The 19,973-nt window shown below is 35.9% G+C and overlaps 1 protein-coding gene across 1 annotated transcript; it reads left to right on the top strand.

The window, feature by feature from the left end:
* Nucleotides 1-8: 8 nt before the first annotated feature.
* On the top strand, nucleotides 9-15,983 carry LOC144450996 (RNA polymerase-associated protein RTF1 homolog). The gene is made up of 17 exons (XM_078141758.1): nucleotides 9-146; nucleotides 2,530-2,631; nucleotides 2,809-2,932; nucleotides 3,785-3,998; nucleotides 4,857-5,059; nucleotides 5,602-5,734; nucleotides 6,039-6,122; nucleotides 6,695-6,785; nucleotides 7,254-7,336; nucleotides 7,944-8,031; nucleotides 8,729-8,836; nucleotides 9,370-9,447; nucleotides 10,056-10,177; nucleotides 11,088-11,223; nucleotides 11,482-11,589; nucleotides 11,815-11,950; nucleotides 15,015-15,983. Exons 1-17 carry the CDS (start codon nucleotides 69-71, stop codon nucleotides 15,119-15,121), a joined length of 1,995 nt encoding a protein of 664 aa, XP_077997884.1. The 5' UTR covers nucleotides 9-68; the 3' UTR covers nucleotides 15,122-15,983.
* The last annotated feature ends 3,990 nt before the right edge of the window (nucleotides 15,984-19,973 follow it).

Here is a 19,973-nt window from a genome sequence, read left to right as displayed (position 1 = left end):
GTAGCCGCTACCACAGTGAGCATTTGTAATTTCGCTTGAATCAAACGTCCGACTTTCAAGCCACAAGAATGAGCAAAAGGAAGAAGAGCAGAGTTTTAGTGGATTCTGATAGTTCTGATAGTGACAGCCCTACAGATCTTGAGGAGGTACCTATTAATTAATAACTATAAACGTGTCGTAACAACAAAATTTCCCCCGGTGCTATTCGCCATCAAGCATTCAAGGAACACAAAAAGAAAATGACAACACTGTCTCATGCGATGGCTTTGGTAGTATCCAGTTACTGAAGTGCAGGTGTACTGAAAGATATATCCATAGCCAAATGCAGAGGCGATGTGCAGTCTTTTTCTATCATGATTTTTTTTGCAAGGTTTGCATAAAGGTTTGACAACAGTCAACATGACAGATTTTTTGGGTAACATGCACTAGAATACACTATTACACGTCATAATCATATGTGGGGTTTAATGCTTCAAACGTACATGTAATCACAGTCCCTCTATCTATGGTAGAGGTACTGTGATGTAATAGGTGTCGTACAGCAATATATGACAAGCAGTAGTGAGGTGTATATTGGCTGTGTATGACATCTATCTATAAACTGCTGGATAATTAGTTTCTGTAGGAATGTATACAGGGTGACATACATGTACAACTACACATATCATACGAAAGACACTGTCCAGTCGTGTAGCAGTATGTAACATACAGTATATGATTGTGGCATGTTATGAATAAACAATAATGCAAATGTCTAATGAAATGTCTGGGAAACCATATTACATCATTACTTTGAATACATGAACAACTGCTCATTATTATGGGGTACAGGTAAACCGATTCTGGTGATGGGTTGACAAATTCTAGCAATTTTTATGATTAAGAAAAATCACACAACTTTCACTTTTGCAGACTTGCACATTGCCAACTATTGCATAGAGAGCTTTGTTTACTGGCAGTAGGTACTCTATACATCTCCTTTGTTATGTGTTATTATTATCGGAGTGTCTAGTACCACCGTGGTGGCAGTAGCCGATCCTCACTGGAACGGCTAGTGCCACCACCCGCGATATTTCTCGTTGCTGAACATTTCCCAACAAATAAATCACACAGAACTCCTCGAACGCTTCCATTCTACCTTATAATACCAAATGCAAACTAATTACTAAGTATTTCATTTCTCGTGCAGCGCACAATCGCTCAAAAAGTCATCGTAACAGCAGCCATTCGGCAGGGCATGCACCGATGTCATGCATACGCTAACACTTGTGACACCACCACTACAGAGACTGGTTGTGCGCTGCGTGAGAAATTAAATAATAGCCTTCCATTTGGTGTTTTAAGGTAAAATGGAAGCATTTAAAGAGTACTGTGTGATTTATTTGTTGGGAAATGTTCAGCGACGAGAGATATCATGGCCCAGGGTATCGTGGGTGGTGGCACTAGCCGTTTCAGTGAGGAATGGCTAGTAGTCTCTCCAGTGAGGACCGGCTGCTGACACCGGGGTGGTACTAGACTCGGCCTATTATTATTGCACCAAAATATTTATATTTACAAATATGGCAGTGATTCTCACTGTCAAAGTGGTTTGAAAGAACTGGGTCATATACTGCAATATGCAAAAAGACTGGATTTTTACATTTAGCCTTGAAGATCAAGGTCAAAACTAATGATATCAAATGAAAAGGCTGTGTCTATTTTACAGGGTAGGTCATGAGCCGAGCTAAGTGTATATGTATTATAGTTCCCAAGATATTGTACAATTTGTGGATTTATATAACAGATATGTGTAGCATTTAGTCAAAATGAGAACAAAAATGATTCATGTGAATAAGTCCATATCATTTATCACCTATGCATTTGATTTGAAAGAAATCTGCTATGCTTGAATACTACATTGGCCTGTAACATGCAAAAATGGCTTGAGTTTTAACAAGGTCAATTCAAATTTAACAAATGTTAAAGCTAAATACAAGTTTGAATGGTTGGACATGATCAGAATTTTTACCCACATTGGCCAATACGGCAACTGTTTACCCAACACATATTTATATTTACAGCTACTTCAATAAGCTCTGTCCATGCGTCCATTACATGTCATTTCTCAGACATGTCACATTTAATTTTATTCATACTGTGCACATAGGTGACATTATGTGGTACATTGTGCATGTCACTTTGTTTTGCAAAATATGCAAATTTGACCGAATTTCGGCCATATTGGATTTCTAAATCATTTCTATAGAAGTTAGTACTCAAAAACTATCATACATAGAGACTACATTCAAATGACTAACCCTATATTATCAGATACAAGCTATCTTGTGATACCTTGACCTTTGATCTTGACCTTCAGGGTGAATTGTCAAAATCCATTAATTTGTTGTTCATTTTAGTCATATGAAAGTAACCCACTTCAAGGAAGACTTGTCTTCATTGAGATTTGGAGTGGGTCCTTAGAAATCTATAAATCAATGACAGACAAAATAGATCTAATGAAACACAACACTTGATTTTCTCTTACTACAGGAACTGTTATCACTCGCTAAGAGGAAACGTGTTGAACCAGAACCACAAGAAACTAGTCAGAAGAGTGACTCTGATTCTGAGACGTCAGACAGTGATGATGAGGTAACGTTTTCTGTGTTCTACGTACAAACAAACACACACACACTCAGGGCTCAAAGTTTAACATTTTCTTAAGTCATATTTTGGAACTAAGTCCGAATGTTTGTAAAACTTACAAGGTACTTGTACATTGACATGTATGAAGACTGCTATAATCTTAATTTGTTACTTGTATGACAGTGGATGGCAGCAACAAAGAAGAAGTCTATCAAGAAACCAGCCAAGAAGAGGACGGTTAAGACTGCACCAGCTTCAGACAGTTCAGCAGTTGTCAGTGAATCAGAAAAATCCTCCCTAGAAGAAGGTTAGTATACAAATGATGAGGCCAAATAAAAAAAGTTGTTTGGCTCTGGTTTAATACCTGACCCAACCTAGATTTTTATGCTTACCCTAAACATTTTTTTTACGTATTTGAGAAAAATAATAATAAAATAGCAAAAATCATGAAGTCTTGCAAGAAATAGTGGGTGTGGAAACTGACATCAACTAAAAAAAAGACAATATAAAACTATTCTTCCAATCTGTAATGGCTGTACATCTGATAGGAAGAAATAAACAACACAGAGACCGTATGGAAAAACAATGGAAAACATAAACTAGACCCTCACACATGAGCAAAAAAATATAATAAAATTAAATTGAAAATCTACCTATCCCACCACCTATTTTTAAAATTGAAATGTAATCAGAACCACACCTGATGTAAATTTTTGTATAGCTCTTACCCACACTATGCTCATAGTGCTTTGCAATTGGTACCCCTGGCGCAGATATTTAGCCAAACAATAGCCCTTTATTACTATTCCTCAACTCCCTGGGGAGTGTAAAATCCATTTCATCCTCTGTAAGTGCATAGGATTAAAGTATTCACATTATAAACTCTATCCAACCAAGTCCCTTATATAATTATACAGCTGGGTTGACTGGGGCACAGTCCTGGTTCAAATCTTGCCAAAGGACTTTAGCCATTCAGGAACAAGCGAGGCACAAACCTGCAACCTGCTAATTCCAACTCTGCCATTCGAATCATTCTATCATCCTAACTCCACAAATAGTTACTAGGCAAACCAAACATGCAACATAAATTTCAGCTTCCAAAATCTTATCATCAGTAATTTTGACATGTATGGTAAATAGTCCCTTTGTCTTTCTACAGGTGAAGTGTCAGACTCCGAGAGTGACAAATCATTTTCAGCTTCAAATTCAAGTGACTCAGATAGTAGTGAAGATGACAAGGAATTCCATGATGGTTGGGGAGATGATTATATGGGGGACGATGATGACAGGGCAAGGTTGGAACAGATGACAGAGAAAGAAAGAGAACAAGAAATTTACAACAGAATAGAAAAGAGAGAAGTTTTGAGGACAAGGTTAGTTAGTCTGTGGCCCGGTTGTTAATTGCTTGTGAAGAAATGAATTCAGGTTGGCATATGGCAAGGAGACCTCTGTACTTATCAAGTTCTAGGGGATCAAAAAATAGCATAGAAGAGACCAACTGTATACAATGCAGTGTGGTTAAGTAAACAATGAGAGGAGCTTCACTGTGTTGACCTCAATACTAGCAAGGTTTCAAGAAATGTGAAGCTCCTAACACTTTTTTCTTACCCATGATACCTCGCTCAATGTAAACAAGATTTTACAATTTTGATAGCTCTATTTCACAAGGTTACACCTTGCAACTGCATCAAATCTAGGATATTATAAAGATGAGAGTAACTGATGCACCACACAGTTTAGTATTTTCTATTAGGCTGCATTAAAAACTTGCCTGTATGCAAAATATTGGTGTTAAAAAAAAACAATTACCGTTTTATTCTGCCAAAGATATACATATGATTGATTGGATAAATTCTTGAATAAACCAACATGTCATTGTCCATGTGTAAATATTGGTTTGGTTATATTATCAAGTCCTTTTGATGTTTCAGTGGCTCTGTTATTTGTTATATGCTGTAAATTAAAAATATGGATCTATTAGCATGGCAAACCATGAGTCTGATTGTGTCAGGGTAGCTCAAAACTGGGGATTCTACTAGCTTTAAGATAGATATTTGTGAGCAGCCATGGTTAGGGGTAACCTTGGCCCAAAGTTTGTGATCTCCGCAGTCTCTGTGTTGTGTACTAACATGGTGCACATGCTCAGTGAGGTGTGTACAAATGTATAACAACTTGGCAGTTCCTGGGTTAATACAAAGGCATGACTTGATCTGACTGCAATCTTTACACAGGTTTGAGATTGAAAAGAAACTACGCCAAGCCAAGAAGAAAGAAATGAAAAGACAGAAAAAACGAGATGAGGGAAGTGGTGGTAGGATTAAGAGCACAACTGAAAGAAGCTTGGCTAGAAGGAGGACAATAGATGAGAAGAGAGACAGGAAAGTACAGGCAATGAAAGACTTGAAAGCAGAAAGAGAGAAAAAGAAACGATCAGGTAATAAACCACATTATACCATGCACAAGCCAGGTTCAACAAAAAAATATGGAATATATACTCTGCTTGTTCTACGCCACAACAACGCACATGTATGTCATTGGTTCTGCAGTGTTTGAAATAGGAGTCCAAATGCTCAAAATTGCCAATACCTAGCTTGATTTTTTTTTCATATTACTGGCAACGGTGTGATTATATTATTCCCCAATATATTTCTTTATTCAGTAGTGAAATACTTGTGACCTAAGGGTTTGCACTATGAGTCTAGCGACTTGCAGTGACAAGGGCCCCTTAGGTCACTCATATTTTCCTTGGCTGAACGACGAAAAATATTGGGGAATAATTTTTAATTATACTCATTATATGCACAAAGTGACTTATTCTCTATCAGGAGTCTCCCACTTTTGGGAAATCGTCAACTTTTTACATGGCCAGATAAACCATATATTTAACTCATTTGTTTTAATCCTATAAACATGTTTCAGTTGCTCGGTACATTTATGTTGATCTTAACTTTGTAATTGTTAATGTGAACATTTCAGCCGAAGCACTAGCCGCCAAGAGGCCCGTCAAAGTGAGCGATGTTTACTCTGATGATGAATCTGATGACAATGATGACAGCAGTGATAGTCAAAGTGATGCATCATACAGGATGTCAGACAGAGATGAAGAAGAGTAAGTCATCACACGTTTTACATTGTCTGATTGGAAATCTGTACATTGACACAGGATTGGGGTGATGGGGTGTTCTGGGTGCAGGACGTTAGTGGGAATATGGAAAAAAAAGTGTATGTATTTGGGTGGATGGATTAATTTACACCATGATTACAACTGAGTGACATTGTAAAATCTACCATTTTGGTGTTTCAGAGCGATGTATGTGTTAATTTTAATGTATACTTCCTTACAAGTTATCATTTAAAACATTAATTCTTTATACCATATAAGGATTGAAATGTATTGTAATGTTTAATGATAGGCAATTTGAAGAACGCAAATCACAAACCATACAGAGTAAAGAAGACTTGACTAAAATACGACTATCAAGGCACAAACTTGAAAGGTATGTAACCATGTTTACTTGGATGAATACCGTAATATTTTAGTTTATTATTTTCTGGTGTAATTTGTCTAGTGGTCTCACTTGTTTCTTGTACTTAGCTGTATTCACACATTTACACTTCTTGGTGCTACAACATATCTGTCAATTTGTCTTGTTGCCTCACTTGTTTCTTGTAGTGTTTTTGAGCTAATTTTACACTTTTCAGTTTCTTTATCAACTGTGAAACTAACCAGTGGGATTTTGTCATTGTTTCACCAATTTGAACATTAGTACAATTATTGACGGAAACATTTAACAAGTGTAACCTCCCGAGCAACATTTTTCTTTCCCTATTTTTTTTTTTCATTTGCCCTTTTCAGGTATTTTCTTTTCAATTTGTTGTGTTGTAGTACTGTGATTAGAATATTTGTTATTGGGTTTAAACTTTACTTTGCAGCGATGGATTTGGTATAATCTGTCTAATGCACACCTCAAGTAGTCTGGAACAGAATCCAGTATGTAACTGTAATGAACAGATACTAGAATTATCTCTATAGAGAAATAGTTGATCAGCTTTACTGCTTTGTTTACAGATGGGTACATATGCCATTTTTTACACAAACTGTGAAAGGATGTTATGTTAGGATTGGCATTGGTACAAATGATGGACGTCCTGTCTACAGGGTAAGACAACTCTTACTTTGCATTTAACAGTTAAAAAAGGCTTTATGTCATAGATGGCGATTTACTTTCTGATAGCCCTGATTAGTCTGCACCTTTCAATCATCCACATAATTAGCATAATTACCTGTGTCGGTTTTTATAGATTTTCCATTCAAAATTTGGTTAAAATGATGTTGTGTTGTCATGCAAGATTCCTGATTTTTTGGGGGCAAACTGATAGAAATACACCACACAATAAATTCTGACTTTGCCAGTTGAAAGGTACCAATATAAGCACAACGCATTTCACCCTGTTTAATATACTTGTGTTTACCTGATGAGATTTATAGCAACATGACACCATAAATACATTCAGCAATGATTTTCCACCATTGTAGATGTGCATAATCATATCATATTTTGACATAGATCAGTTGATTAAGAACATCTCTGTGATATGTCCCATAATGTGTATATTTTTTGTTTTAGGTTGGGGAAATCACAGATGTCGTAGAAACTGCCAAAATTTATAGCTTGGGAACAACAAAGACAAACAAAGGTCTCAGATTAAGGTTGGACAAATTAGCTTGTTTTGTGAAGGCTTGACCCCCATACCAGATTGGATTAACCCTAATTTGACCCTTGACCCACATCAAATTTTATTGACAAACTTACTTGCCCCATAAAGTTAAAGTGCCTTGTCATGTGAAACGTTTGAATTGTTTCAAAACTAATGTATACTTCTCTAGGTTATTGTTTGGAAACAATACAAAATTATGTGCAAAGGAGCTAATTCCAAAAATGTGGGCCAGTGAATCAGATCATTGTCTGTTGGCATAGATTGCACTATTTGAGTTTGTACACTGATTAATGTGTCTTTATCATGTTTTTTGTGTATGGTCACATGTTTTCACTGTAGTGATTACCTGCTGGAGGTGTAAGATACTAGTACTAGACCTATATAACAGTTACCCAAGTAAAAAATTGTCTCGTCTTCTGCCAACTTTTCCTAATATGTAATATTCATACAATTTGTTTTCATAACTTTAATAATCATTAATAGATGTGATTTATGGGCCTTATAATGTGTATAATTATCTCAAATTATAACATATTTCGTATCTTTTATGAATTTTCTACTTCTTTTGTGTTTGTTTTTTATCGTTCCCATGTTTACAGACACGGTACTCAGGAACGGGTATTCAGGCTGGAGTTTGTGTCAAACTCAGACTTCACAGACTCAGAATTTTTCAAATGGAAAGAAGAGGTAAGTGACTTGTTGGCAAGATTTGATAGCCAGTAAAGTTAGTCACGTCAATTTCAATAAGAAGTACATATAAAATTACATTTGTATCTTGTTTAGGAACAACACTTGACGTTGTACTACAGCTGAGAGCTGATTGTTAAAAATACCTCCTTCTGTACTATCATTTCCACCTTGGTTATTTGTTAAGTGTAGCCCTGGTTGATTTTATGTTTCTCATTGTCACTGATGTGGTGGTTGATCAGCTAATAATAAAGAAAGTGTATCTGTGCATATTTGTGATATTTTCAATTCATAATTGTACTTTAACATTCTGAATGACTTAGAAATGGCAAGTATGTGTAAAATCAGGAGGAAACTTCAACCATTTGTTGTATAATATTATTGGGTTGAAGTACTGGTTGGCAATGATTATGATGGGGAATTTTATTTTATGGTTATCATGGTATTACAGCTCTAGAAATTGCAACAATACTTGACACAGACAAACTGTTGTTATTATGCACAATGCATGCAGTCACTAGCAACAGTCACATTGACTTTGAACTTGACAAAGTCAATCAACATCATGCAAATTATGGTGTCAATCAATGAAGTATGGTGAATGCAATAAATTTGTGATCCTGATATCGTTGAGTTTGACGTTTCTAGTCGGAGTTATGTCTTTGATAAAAACTGTGGTGTCATCTTCAACTTACAGATGATGTTAAGTGGCCTACAGTTGCCAACAAAGCTAGAAATCGATACCAACTACCGTTCACTCCAAAATGCGTTGAAGTATAACTTTAAAGATGAAGATATTGAACAGGTATGACTAATGCATATTATTAATAAATAGTGACATGACATACAATAGTAAATATCTACTAAAATAGCTATGCTAACAATGCCAGAAGACAATCAGTGAATCTTACACAGCATTTACTTTTATAGTAGATTTGTTTAATGGGCTTAGTGTGTTTGTAAACCACTTATGAAAAAAGGTTATAAACTTGAATGTTGCTTCATTGTGTATCTATCTATAAATACAACCAGGTATTTTACATTCATTTTATGGATACCTGGAATTTGGTTCTCCTACACTGTCTTGAATGTTTGGACCCCTATGTACTTGAAGTCACATGCACTACACAGCCATTGGCTGCATTTTAATGGATTAACATAACAATCAGTATACATGTATATGTGCACACACACACACACACACACACACACACACACACCCACACCCACACCCACCCATGATACATACATACAGACAGACAGACAGACATACACACATAAAATTAATATATGCAAATGTATTAATATATCTTTTCTACTGCTGTCCTTTTTGAACAGATTGTGAAAGAGAAACAGCGGTTTAGGAAAAACCCTATGAATTATGCAATGAGAAAAACTGATCTTTTTAAGAAAAGGGTGAGTTTCAACAAGTATGATGTTGTATGTCTTCACTGACTTCTTATTGTATAAGATGTAACCACCGAACATGTATTCGGGGCATGACAAAGTTGACCAGAGCTATTTTCAAAACAAACTTACAGACAATGGCAAATGATCATGTTAATTTCAATCAGTGTTGCAGATACACAGCCAGGTGTAATCAGGTGAATCCGATGTGATCGTTTTAATTCTAGGCCCTTTTTACAGATTTTTATATTGTATCAGTCATCCAATGTAAATTATGACAGTGAAAATATGAGTTTTCCCCAAATCAAATATTTTGTAGCCAGCTAGAATTTTTATTTGCATTTGGTGACTTGGTGAATTGGTAGCAGTAGCCCTGGTTGTATGGCATTGGTGGAACCATGATTTGATTCTGACTTTTAGCGCTCAATCCGAGTGACACCAGGCAATGTCACATACACTACAGCCATACAAGTACATCATCCATGGGTAGGGCTAGGGTAGTGGGAGTACTGGATAATATGCTGTAGGCCTGTTCCTGCCCATCCTAGATGATTGAGTGACAGGCAATTAATGCAATTTCAAATTTCAACTTTTTTGTTTGTTTATACCACTACCAGGATGAAGCTGAACAGGTCGGAGATTCAGACCTGACTCAGCAATATTCAAAAGAACTAGAAGAACTGGAAGAGAGAGCAGAAGAGTTAGATAAACAAAGAACTAAAAACATCAGTGCCATTAGGTAAGTAAAGTAGGAATTATTAGAATCATATTGCTGTCATTCTTATTTATGCTCAGTGTTATCAATAGTTTGTTAATGATGTGTGACTGAGTGACACCCACCACATGGCTAAGCCCAATGCATGCCATGTCTTGAAATCGATTGATCGATCAATCTATCAATCAATCAATCAATCAATCAATCAATCAATCAATCAATCTGATCGCATTTACTCTGACAGAATGTGCATGGACTCTGTATGTCTGTTCCCATGTGTTACTATATAGCTTTTGAAAGAAGAGCAACCCCACGTTTATTTATTTATTTATTTATTTACTTAAAGTTTAGGGTTAAAAATCATACAGATAACCAGTACCCTATAAAAACTAGTCGTCCCCAGGGCCCTCTAAAAGACAACAAAAACAGAATAAGTAAAACACAGACAGAAATACAAATATAAGACAAATGCAAAATACGGGATCAATAAAACTGACAGACACTCTCATTTAAAATATGTTTTTATAAAATTATTCGCTTAAGACGGTAAATTCTGAACTTTTTCAGTAAGGTAATGAAAGGTGATTGCACCAGCATGTCTTAATACTTTGGACTTTGTCATTAATTTGGTTAATAATGGTAATGATAATAACAGATGGTTTATTAAAGCAAATTATAACAGTGAGTTAAAATGGTCCAAATGAGTTAAAATGTGATGCAAACAAAAAAGAAAAATTTGTTCCTTAAAGAGGCCCTAAATGTCTAAAAATTTTACAAGTCAAAGGTAAAGCAATTAAAATATTGAAGTCAAGGAACAAGATAAAATTCGGGTACATAATATCTAAATAGAAGAAAAATATGTGAAGAAACATCAACACGCACATAGAATTCACCTAACCAGTCTAATGGCAATACTAATTATGCTTTCCTTTAGTTACATTAATCAGAGAAATAGAGCTCGTAACATACAAGAGGCTGAGAAGGCCATGGCAGAAGAAATCAAAGAATTAATGAATGCTAAAGCTGATCCTTTCACAAGGAGGAAATCCAGACCTCAACTTGTGACCAAAGTGAGTATAGTTTATTAACAGAATACTAATGGAAATAACTACAAATAAGAAATTATTCAATTTGGTTTCTGTATCCTAGTTTTACATCAAATGAACATGGTGTGTTAGAATTGAATTATGCTGCTACTTTTATCCGAGATGTTTTTTTTTATTGACACCAATATTACTACAATATTATTACAATTATTACAATATTATTGTTATTACTCAATTTGCTACATGACCAAATCCTTGTTTTTCCCATCAATTCTTGTGTAGACAAAAGAGCAACAGGCTACCCAGGAACTACTTGCCAAGCTTCAACGTGAACAAGCCAAAGCAAAAGGAGAGCAAGAGGAGGCTGCTGGAGGCAACCCTGATGAGGATGTAAGTTGTAATTAGAATTATCACTAAATTTCCCTTTCTATTTCCTAAAATAGATTACATTCAATACAATGAACTTACATGTATATCTATATGTATAGGAAAACTTGTTACCCCCCCACCCCCACCCCCGTGTGACATCAGAAATGTGGTCCCTGTTATTTACAAAACAACTGCACACACAATAGTATATCCTAATCAGAAATGTGTCATTTACTTTTTTTCCAGGACATGGACATTTTAAATCTTATTGAAGGGGCAGGTGAAGGCAAAACAAACCCACTGCCTGAAAGAAGAATATCTGAAGATCTCTTTCAAGCACATGATTTTGATATAAAAATAGATTTAGATGTACCGCTTGGAGGTTAGTATTACATGTTATTTATGTTGTATATATCATGATAATATATATGCATGTGTGTTCACAACGTTTACTTCATTGTAAAGAAACGTAAGTAAGTTTTGATATGAAAATAAAGCAAATAAACATTCTGTTTTTGACAGAATAGATTACATACACTCCATGGGCTTTATTGTTTTCATCTCATGTTATTTTGTATGTTAGTTTGTTGATTTCAATGGACTATTTTCTTTTTATCACATCAGTTGATTTGTAAGAGTTGTCCGTACCAAAAATGATATTTTTACCTTCGGGAAGTGAACGAGGTTACAGTTAGACATTGAAAAAGCCAGGTTTACTAGGATACAGTGGCTCTTTTTCTGACCTGTTTTTAGCTCCGCTGTCAGCGAAAGCTGAAAGCGTAGCTTTAGGTATAGGTGGGTATTGAGGTATAGAGAGTAGAGTGAATCATAGGTGTCCGTCAAACTTTTATATTTTTACTATCTAATCCGAAAGTGACAGTCGGAATTCTTCGATATTTGGTGTGCATGTTCCCTGGGGGGAGGCTATTCAGATTTGTTCATGCCAAGTTGATCTGTGCCATTTTCAATTTTTTATGATTTTTTTTCATAAAATGTCATTTTCATCAACTCCTTGAAAACCTCTTATTAGATTGCTTTGATATCTGGCATGTTGATGCGCAGGGGGTAGCTTACTCAGATTTGTTAATTTCAAGTCAGCACATCCTCATTTTTATTTTTTATGATTTTTTTTTTGTAATTTGAAAAAAAAATGAATATGTTAATGAGCATAATGACCGACGCCATATTGGAAATCAGTCGACGAGACTTTAAGTATACTGCCACTTTTCAAAAGACACTATTGACGTCAAACAAGCAATGTAATATGTGCTATAGTCATAATTCTACGCATTGGGCACCCAAATGACAAGCGTTTGTTCGAAACAGGGTTGTAAACTTCAAATCCAATTCTGCACCCTTCTACATAATCAGCCAGTCCGCAACATCCTCATTTGCATACTCTATCCTGATTCGACCAGAAGCTGAAGGTGACCTCATTTGACCGAGCGATTTTCCACAGCAAGTATCTTGAGTATCAACACAGGACGTTCTTGGTACTCACTAAAATCACACTTCAGACCCACTATAAAAGTGTGATGTTTTCAGATAACATGTAACTTGTGGTTAATTCTATATTGTCGTGCAATTTGGAATGACAGTGAACCAGAATTCAGACAACTTGCGTAAGGAAGGGCATGCCAGGCATGCGGTTGAAGTTATGGCCGACAGTTCACATGTAAAGTTAAACGACATGAACGTGTCTTGCCTTTCCAAAATGCAAATATTTGCCAAGTAAAAATAATTAAAATAATTACAACTTTAATTTGGCTTCAGACTTTGCATTATGTTTTGCGTACATGTTTTTTGTATCTTTCCCCGTTTTACATGTAAATCCGAAAAGGTTCTCTCTCATCATGTCATCAGTGTCAGTGATCATACCGCGCGGGGCTGCTTTGAGTACGAGCGAAGTGAGACATGTTGAGGTATTTTGTTGAGAATTATAAATATTGCGAAATGTCAAGTACAAGGTTTAAATACAATGGAATGATGAAAAAAATGGCAGAGTCTGCTGACAGGCGCCGGTCACAAGAAAGACTGTGAATTAAAATATCAGACGATGTATGTATTAATCGCCGACAATCCACCCGTATGCACGAGGGACTAACCCGGAAGCAAGTCGTTGTCAGCCATACGTTACAGTGGTAACATCGTCCGAGAAATCGCTGCGTTCAGAGTGTCATTATTCACAGAATTGTTGTTTTCGAGTGAAAACCCGTCTTGAATTGTATAACTCTAACAAATGAAGACATGTCAAGTTATATTTTGAAAGTTGTATCGCTAGTTTGAGACGATTTTCTCACGTACTATAGTACTATCGAGGCTTACTTGGAACATGGGTCTCACTAATACATCCATGCTTGGAAGTAGTAGGACCTTACTCCAGTTCATCGGGAAGTTTAGCCAGTCCGATATTTCTTTCTGGTTTAGTTTACAACACTTTTGATCACGCAGATTTTGTTGTTGTGATGAAAAGAAAAAAAAAAGATCATTTCAACCATTTCTTTGTGTTTTCTTTGTGAAAGGTAACCGAACATGAACGAGTGTTACCACTGTAACGTATGGCTGAGAATGACTCTCTTCCGGGTACTTGAGATTGTCGCTGTACGGAAACTAAGATGGCGATTAATACATTTCTTCCCTATATATATCTACCACAGCTAATACAAGTTGAATGTTGTTGACTTTGTAAATTTGTTAGAAAATTGAAATTCAAATTGCCTCAAAATTATTTTAGATCCCTAGTTTATTTCATTCATCATTAAAATTTTCCAGGGTTACAGCTGTAAGACACTGGAATTATTTATAGCCAACCTCAAAATCCTCTTTTTTTCTTTTTCTTGTGTGCATTTCCCAGTCATTTTTTTCTGAGATTTTGTGCAATTTTTCATAACAGTAGATTTTTGTTATAAAATGGTGACTATGGTATAAAAGTACAATACATTACCAACTTCTGTGTAAAATGTGTTTTATAGTGAGACATCATATGAAACCACTAACCACTTTATTGCATCGCTAAAACAAAACTGCATAGTGAAGAGCTGAAGACCTGAACCACTTCTACATGTCACCAAAATAAAAAATTAAATTAAAAAAAAACAAACAGCGGAGTTATTCTGACCGATAGGTCGCTTGTTGAGAAAGAAATATCGTTCAAAGATTAAGTGTACTTTACATTGTTTTACTTGTGTTTTCTACACCATTATTTCTCTGTTAGGTTAAAATTCAAAGTCTATAGAAATTAGTTACATAGTACACATGTCAAATTAATGATATACTGTAAGGTTGAATTCCCACCATTGAAGACATATCTGACAAAGATTGTTTATGAACTTTAGTCATTCTGTTGAAATCAAACAGTTCTCATACAGTGCAGGTGTATTCAGTTGTTCATAGCTGTTCATTGACCGCATATTTCATATGATTATTATTTTAATTATTCTCATTAGATTCTCGTCCATTGACAACACCAAAACCAACAAATTCAGGTAAAGACGGAACACCAAGACGGTCACTCAATCTTGAAGAGTACAAGAAGAAACGAGGACTTATTTAAATACCTGTTAGGTTATTTTTTTGTGTATTGTATGTTCATCAGAAGTGCTGTGACTGACCAAAATATTCAGAGCAGAGACTAGTTTCATCTCTATCCCATGATGTCTGCTAATGCTACTCTCAACGATGCCTGACAACAGCTGATGGTGAAGAGGATATAATACTAGCGTGAAGACAATTATCACTTGAATACTGTCTTACTACCTTCCCGTGCGTTTATGTCAAAAGTCAAACTTCTTGGATTTAGAATTCTTAGCATATAGACATCATGATGGTTAGATGGTTTGGTCATGAATTTCTTATCGGTCTGTGAAACTAGCACTTCACTTTCAACCTGTGAGATGATTGACATAATGTTAGCCTCTGAGGGTAACACCACTACTGTCAGAACATGTTGATCTGTAAGAGTAAAAATGTCACATTCAACCTGTGAGGTGATTGACATAACGTTAGCCTCTGAAAGTTACACCACTACTGTCAGAACATGTTAGTGTGTGAATAAAGACTTCACTTTCAACCTGTGAGGTGATCAACATCATTTTAGCCTTTGAGAGTAAACACTTCAGTGTTATGTCATATTAGCCTTTGAAAGTAAAGACTTTTAGTATGTTGACTTTGACATGAGGGCATCACCTTTACTATTCTTTCTGTTATGAGTTGATAAAAACCTACACAACTGATCATTACAGGTAAAGTCAAGTCAGGCTTAGTACACTTAATTATTGCTGTCCACACATAATATGATTTGGGTGATGAAATAGCACCTCAGCAATTTATTAAACTTTGAAATCTTGTAAAAAGCCCTACTGCATTTACATGTGTTCTGTCATTCTGGGATTTCCTGCAAGGGTTTGTGGGAAAAACTTAGCAGGAAATGACATCATAGTTACCACAATCTCCGTCAAAACAAAGAGATTGTGGTAACTATGATGTCATTGCCTGCAAGGTTTTCCATAAACTCTTGCAAAAATGGCAGAACACATGTAAGTGCAGTAGGGCTTCTTTGCAACATTTCAAAGTTGTGGGTGTTATCGAAGTGCCATTTTATCACCCATAATCATACACATGAGATGATAGCAGTAATCAATGCAAGTGTACAAAAGGCAGAAATAAGTGTGACTGGACTTTTCCTGTTAATGTATAACTTGCTTGGTCACAGTGTCATTTGCAAACTTGTTTTAACCTCAAACATAGCATTAAGAGACATTTATATCAGACAGTCTTACTGTTGTGCTCGTTATATAGGAGCATGAACTGTCAGAAAGGATATTTGCATTACACTGGTTGAAAGCATCATGTTACGTACTGCGCCTGTACGTGAACTGTACCTACACTACCATCTCATAGCATCACAGATGTCAAATATTAAACACTACCATACTAAGAGAACACAAAAATGTGAATGCTTCTTGCAGTGTGAAATATTTATCTCAACATTTTACTAACCTAAGATATGACATGGTTACCTACTGAGGAAGTGCCTTGAGCATTTATCCATATCTTACAAACAATCTCATACAAATGTATATCAACTGTGAAGAGTATTCATCCATTATAAAAATAGACTTCTGTGTGAACAAAAAAAAATCACACTGTTGTAGTGTGAGAACACATTGTCCATTTAGTATCAATTCTTATAACGCCACTACTTACATATTGTAAATATAACTCAGCGCTGCTACTACAAGTTGTCATATAGCCCCATACTGATTTTGCACTGCCCGTCCCTATTGGTTAATATTTTATGTAATTTTACTGTTCTTTCCGGTAAGAAGACAAGACAAAATAAAAGCAGATTTATGCAACAAAAAAGTATGGTGAAATCTTGGTCTTCTTGTTAGTATGACTGAACTGAGGCTTAGTACTGCTACGGATATAGTGAAATGCCTGTCTGTCTCAGCTGGGTGTGTGTGTGTGTGTGTGTGTGTGTGTGTGTGTAAATGAGTTTAAGTTAAAAATAGCTGAACTGATTGCCTTGATATTTGGTGGGGATACGACGTTGAGTGTCTAGTTGGGTAATTGTTCAAATGAAAATATTCAGAGCACATGTCTGATACGGGTCAAAAAGTGTGATTTTTGGTATAAAAAAACTATTTGGCAGATTGGCCTGAAGCGTGGTGGTGATGTTCTTAGAAGTGTGCAAATGAAGAATGGTACATGATATGCTGATCTCATCAGTGATATGCAAATTAGGTCTGAAATGTGTCTTTTTAGTCAAAAACATTGAATTTAGAAATTAATGGGCAAATTAGACTTTGGTTGGCTTGTTCCTTAAGGTAAGTTGGAGAATTATTCAATACATTAAGATCTAATCGGTGATATACAAATTAAATATAAAAATATGAATTTTGGTCAAAAATTTATATCTTGAAAACTCCCTGGTGGGCTGATGGTTCTATAAGTGTTATTTAGAGGTGTTGTTCAAAACACATTTGGATAAGCATCCAAAAATGTTCACATGTAAGGCTAGCAACAAGACCATGCAGCAACAGTGAAATGATGTCAACTAGCAACTAAGATATTGTCCATAGCAACAGTAAAATAGTGTATATTGCATGAGTGACAACAAGCATCTGTATAAACATTTTAAAAAAGAATATCATAAACTGTATAGCCATTGACACTTTATATTCACCCCCCGCCCCTGGGCAATGAATGATGAAAGGGGGAATTGGAATGAGTTCCATCTATGTGTGCATCCATCCATATGTACAAATCGATATCTCATGCATTTGCTGATATATTTTCAAATCAGACACAAAGGTGACATACTCTTTAAATAGGACATATCACATCACTTTGTTTTGCGACATGTGTAACTCTGACTAAATGGCAGCCATATTTGACAAAAATCACTTTTTACTGCATAACTCAACAACTGTAATACATAGAGATTCCATTCAATTCAAGTGTCTACTCCCATATTACCAGTTGCAAGCTAAGCTTTCTTTTATAACAATACCTTTGATCTTCAAGTTGACAGTCGTGGTTATCTATCAAAATCGATCTATGTCTAGCACATCGAAGACACTGGTATCTAATAACCTGGTGAACCGTACCCACCCTAAACATTCTTTTTTACAGTCAAAAGTGCGAAATGAAAGAGAACTCGTTTTCCGTTGTACATCATCATGGTGATGCTGTTTCTCTTCTCAAATCAAGATTGCAGAGGCGAGCCCTACTGGCTAAGTAGCTCCAAGTATAGGTTAGAGTTCAATGTGAGATTTTTCCTCGCGAAGGTCACATTTGTTTATAAATAAATCTGTCTGAAGTTGATTGTCACTCTAAAGTATGTATTACAAGTGTACCTCTCCACGCGCGCTTTTAAGGGGGCAGGGGAGGTAACATACTATTGTACATCTCAAAATCTATGTAGCTTTCAGGGGAGGGCTACGAATATGCTTGAGTTCGTTTGCGAAAAATGTTGACCGAAATTTTGGAAAATATTTTCTTCTCAGCCCCCCTTAAGTTCTCGTTCGGTAAACAGTATACGGCTATATTTAAGTTTAGCAGATAGTGCAATTGGCATCCATCTGTAAATTTTACAATTTAAACTCTTCTAATGGTCATCAACGCGTTTCATGACACTTTTTCTAAAAAATATGGGGGCAGGTGGAACTTTTGTATGCGACTTTATAGATGATACACGATGTCCCGAATATTCTTAATACCCGTACTATCTATAGCTAATTTTCGTAAAGCTGTTTTACATTATATTTACTGGTTTATTTGGAGTGGTCACTTAAGCTTGCTACCTATTGGAGGGGTTATTTGGAAAACGGCGCTTCAACGGATAACGTTAGCAAAGTATCAACCACAATAAACGCCAATATCTCATCTATGGTCCACGTATATAATAAAAAACTCAGTCTGATAAAAACAAACAACCAAATAGACACAATGTTACTGCTGTGAGCATGTGGTTAGACTTTTACATGTAAAGGCTTTAAATTCTCAGTACGTGACCGATCATTTTTTCGATACCATTTCCTTAGAAAATAGCATAGATAGCCTATAAATCATGGGTGAGATTTTTTTTCGCTTTTCATCTTGAAAAATCGCAACGACCCGAAGACTAGCGACTTGTCGACCAGAAATGTTTTTCTTGTATAAGATTTGATAAAGAGTGTATGGACTGTAAAGGAAGTGAATGAAGGCAATTCTATGTGAAGTATAAACCAACACACCGTGAAGACCGCGACTGCACCTGTAAGCCTATAGGCCCTATATTCACGAATATATCCATGTTGATGAAATCCCTAGCCATTTTTGGAAATTTTAGCTAATTATCAAGAAATATGAATACATATTAACAAATTGCTCAAAGCTAGATTGACTTGTAAATTGTTACTCCAATCACTTGTTAATCGATTGATTTCATCCATACTATATGTAACCATGGATGTATTAGTTCACTAATACATCCATGATGTAACCTAGATATAGTATCACACCTCAAAGAATGCCAATCAGTTTCACACCACAGTCCGACGTGTCAACGAACGTAGAAGATTCAGCAAAAGGCTCCAATATGTGACGTTAGATTTTCTGTGTCCCTGTCGGAACCCTAGGGGAGAGTTTGTATACATTTGTATTCTACGTTGTTCATGTATTATGGATGTCTGTGAGCGTTGATGTATATTTCTTTGTTGTCGACGTGTACGTATATAATTATTCTATTATTTCAGAATATATATTTGTTGTCCCCCGAGACCTGACGGAAAACAAAGTAACAGTTTGCTCTCGAATAGAACTGACGTCCATTCATTTATGGAATATGCTCGGAAAATACTGCGATGGGACCGGTTCTGAGTGATTCATAATTGTCACAGGTAGGTCTGTTCCTTTTAATG

This window comes from Glandiceps talaboti, chromosome 2, assembly GCF_964340395.1.
Source record: "Glandiceps talaboti chromosome 2, keGlaTala1.1, whole genome shotgun sequence".
In the NCBI taxonomy this organism is placed as follows: domain Eukaryota; kingdom Metazoa; phylum Hemichordata; class Enteropneusta; family Spengelidae; genus Glandiceps; species Glandiceps talaboti.
This window is presented reverse-complemented; position numbering and strand designations above follow the sequence as displayed.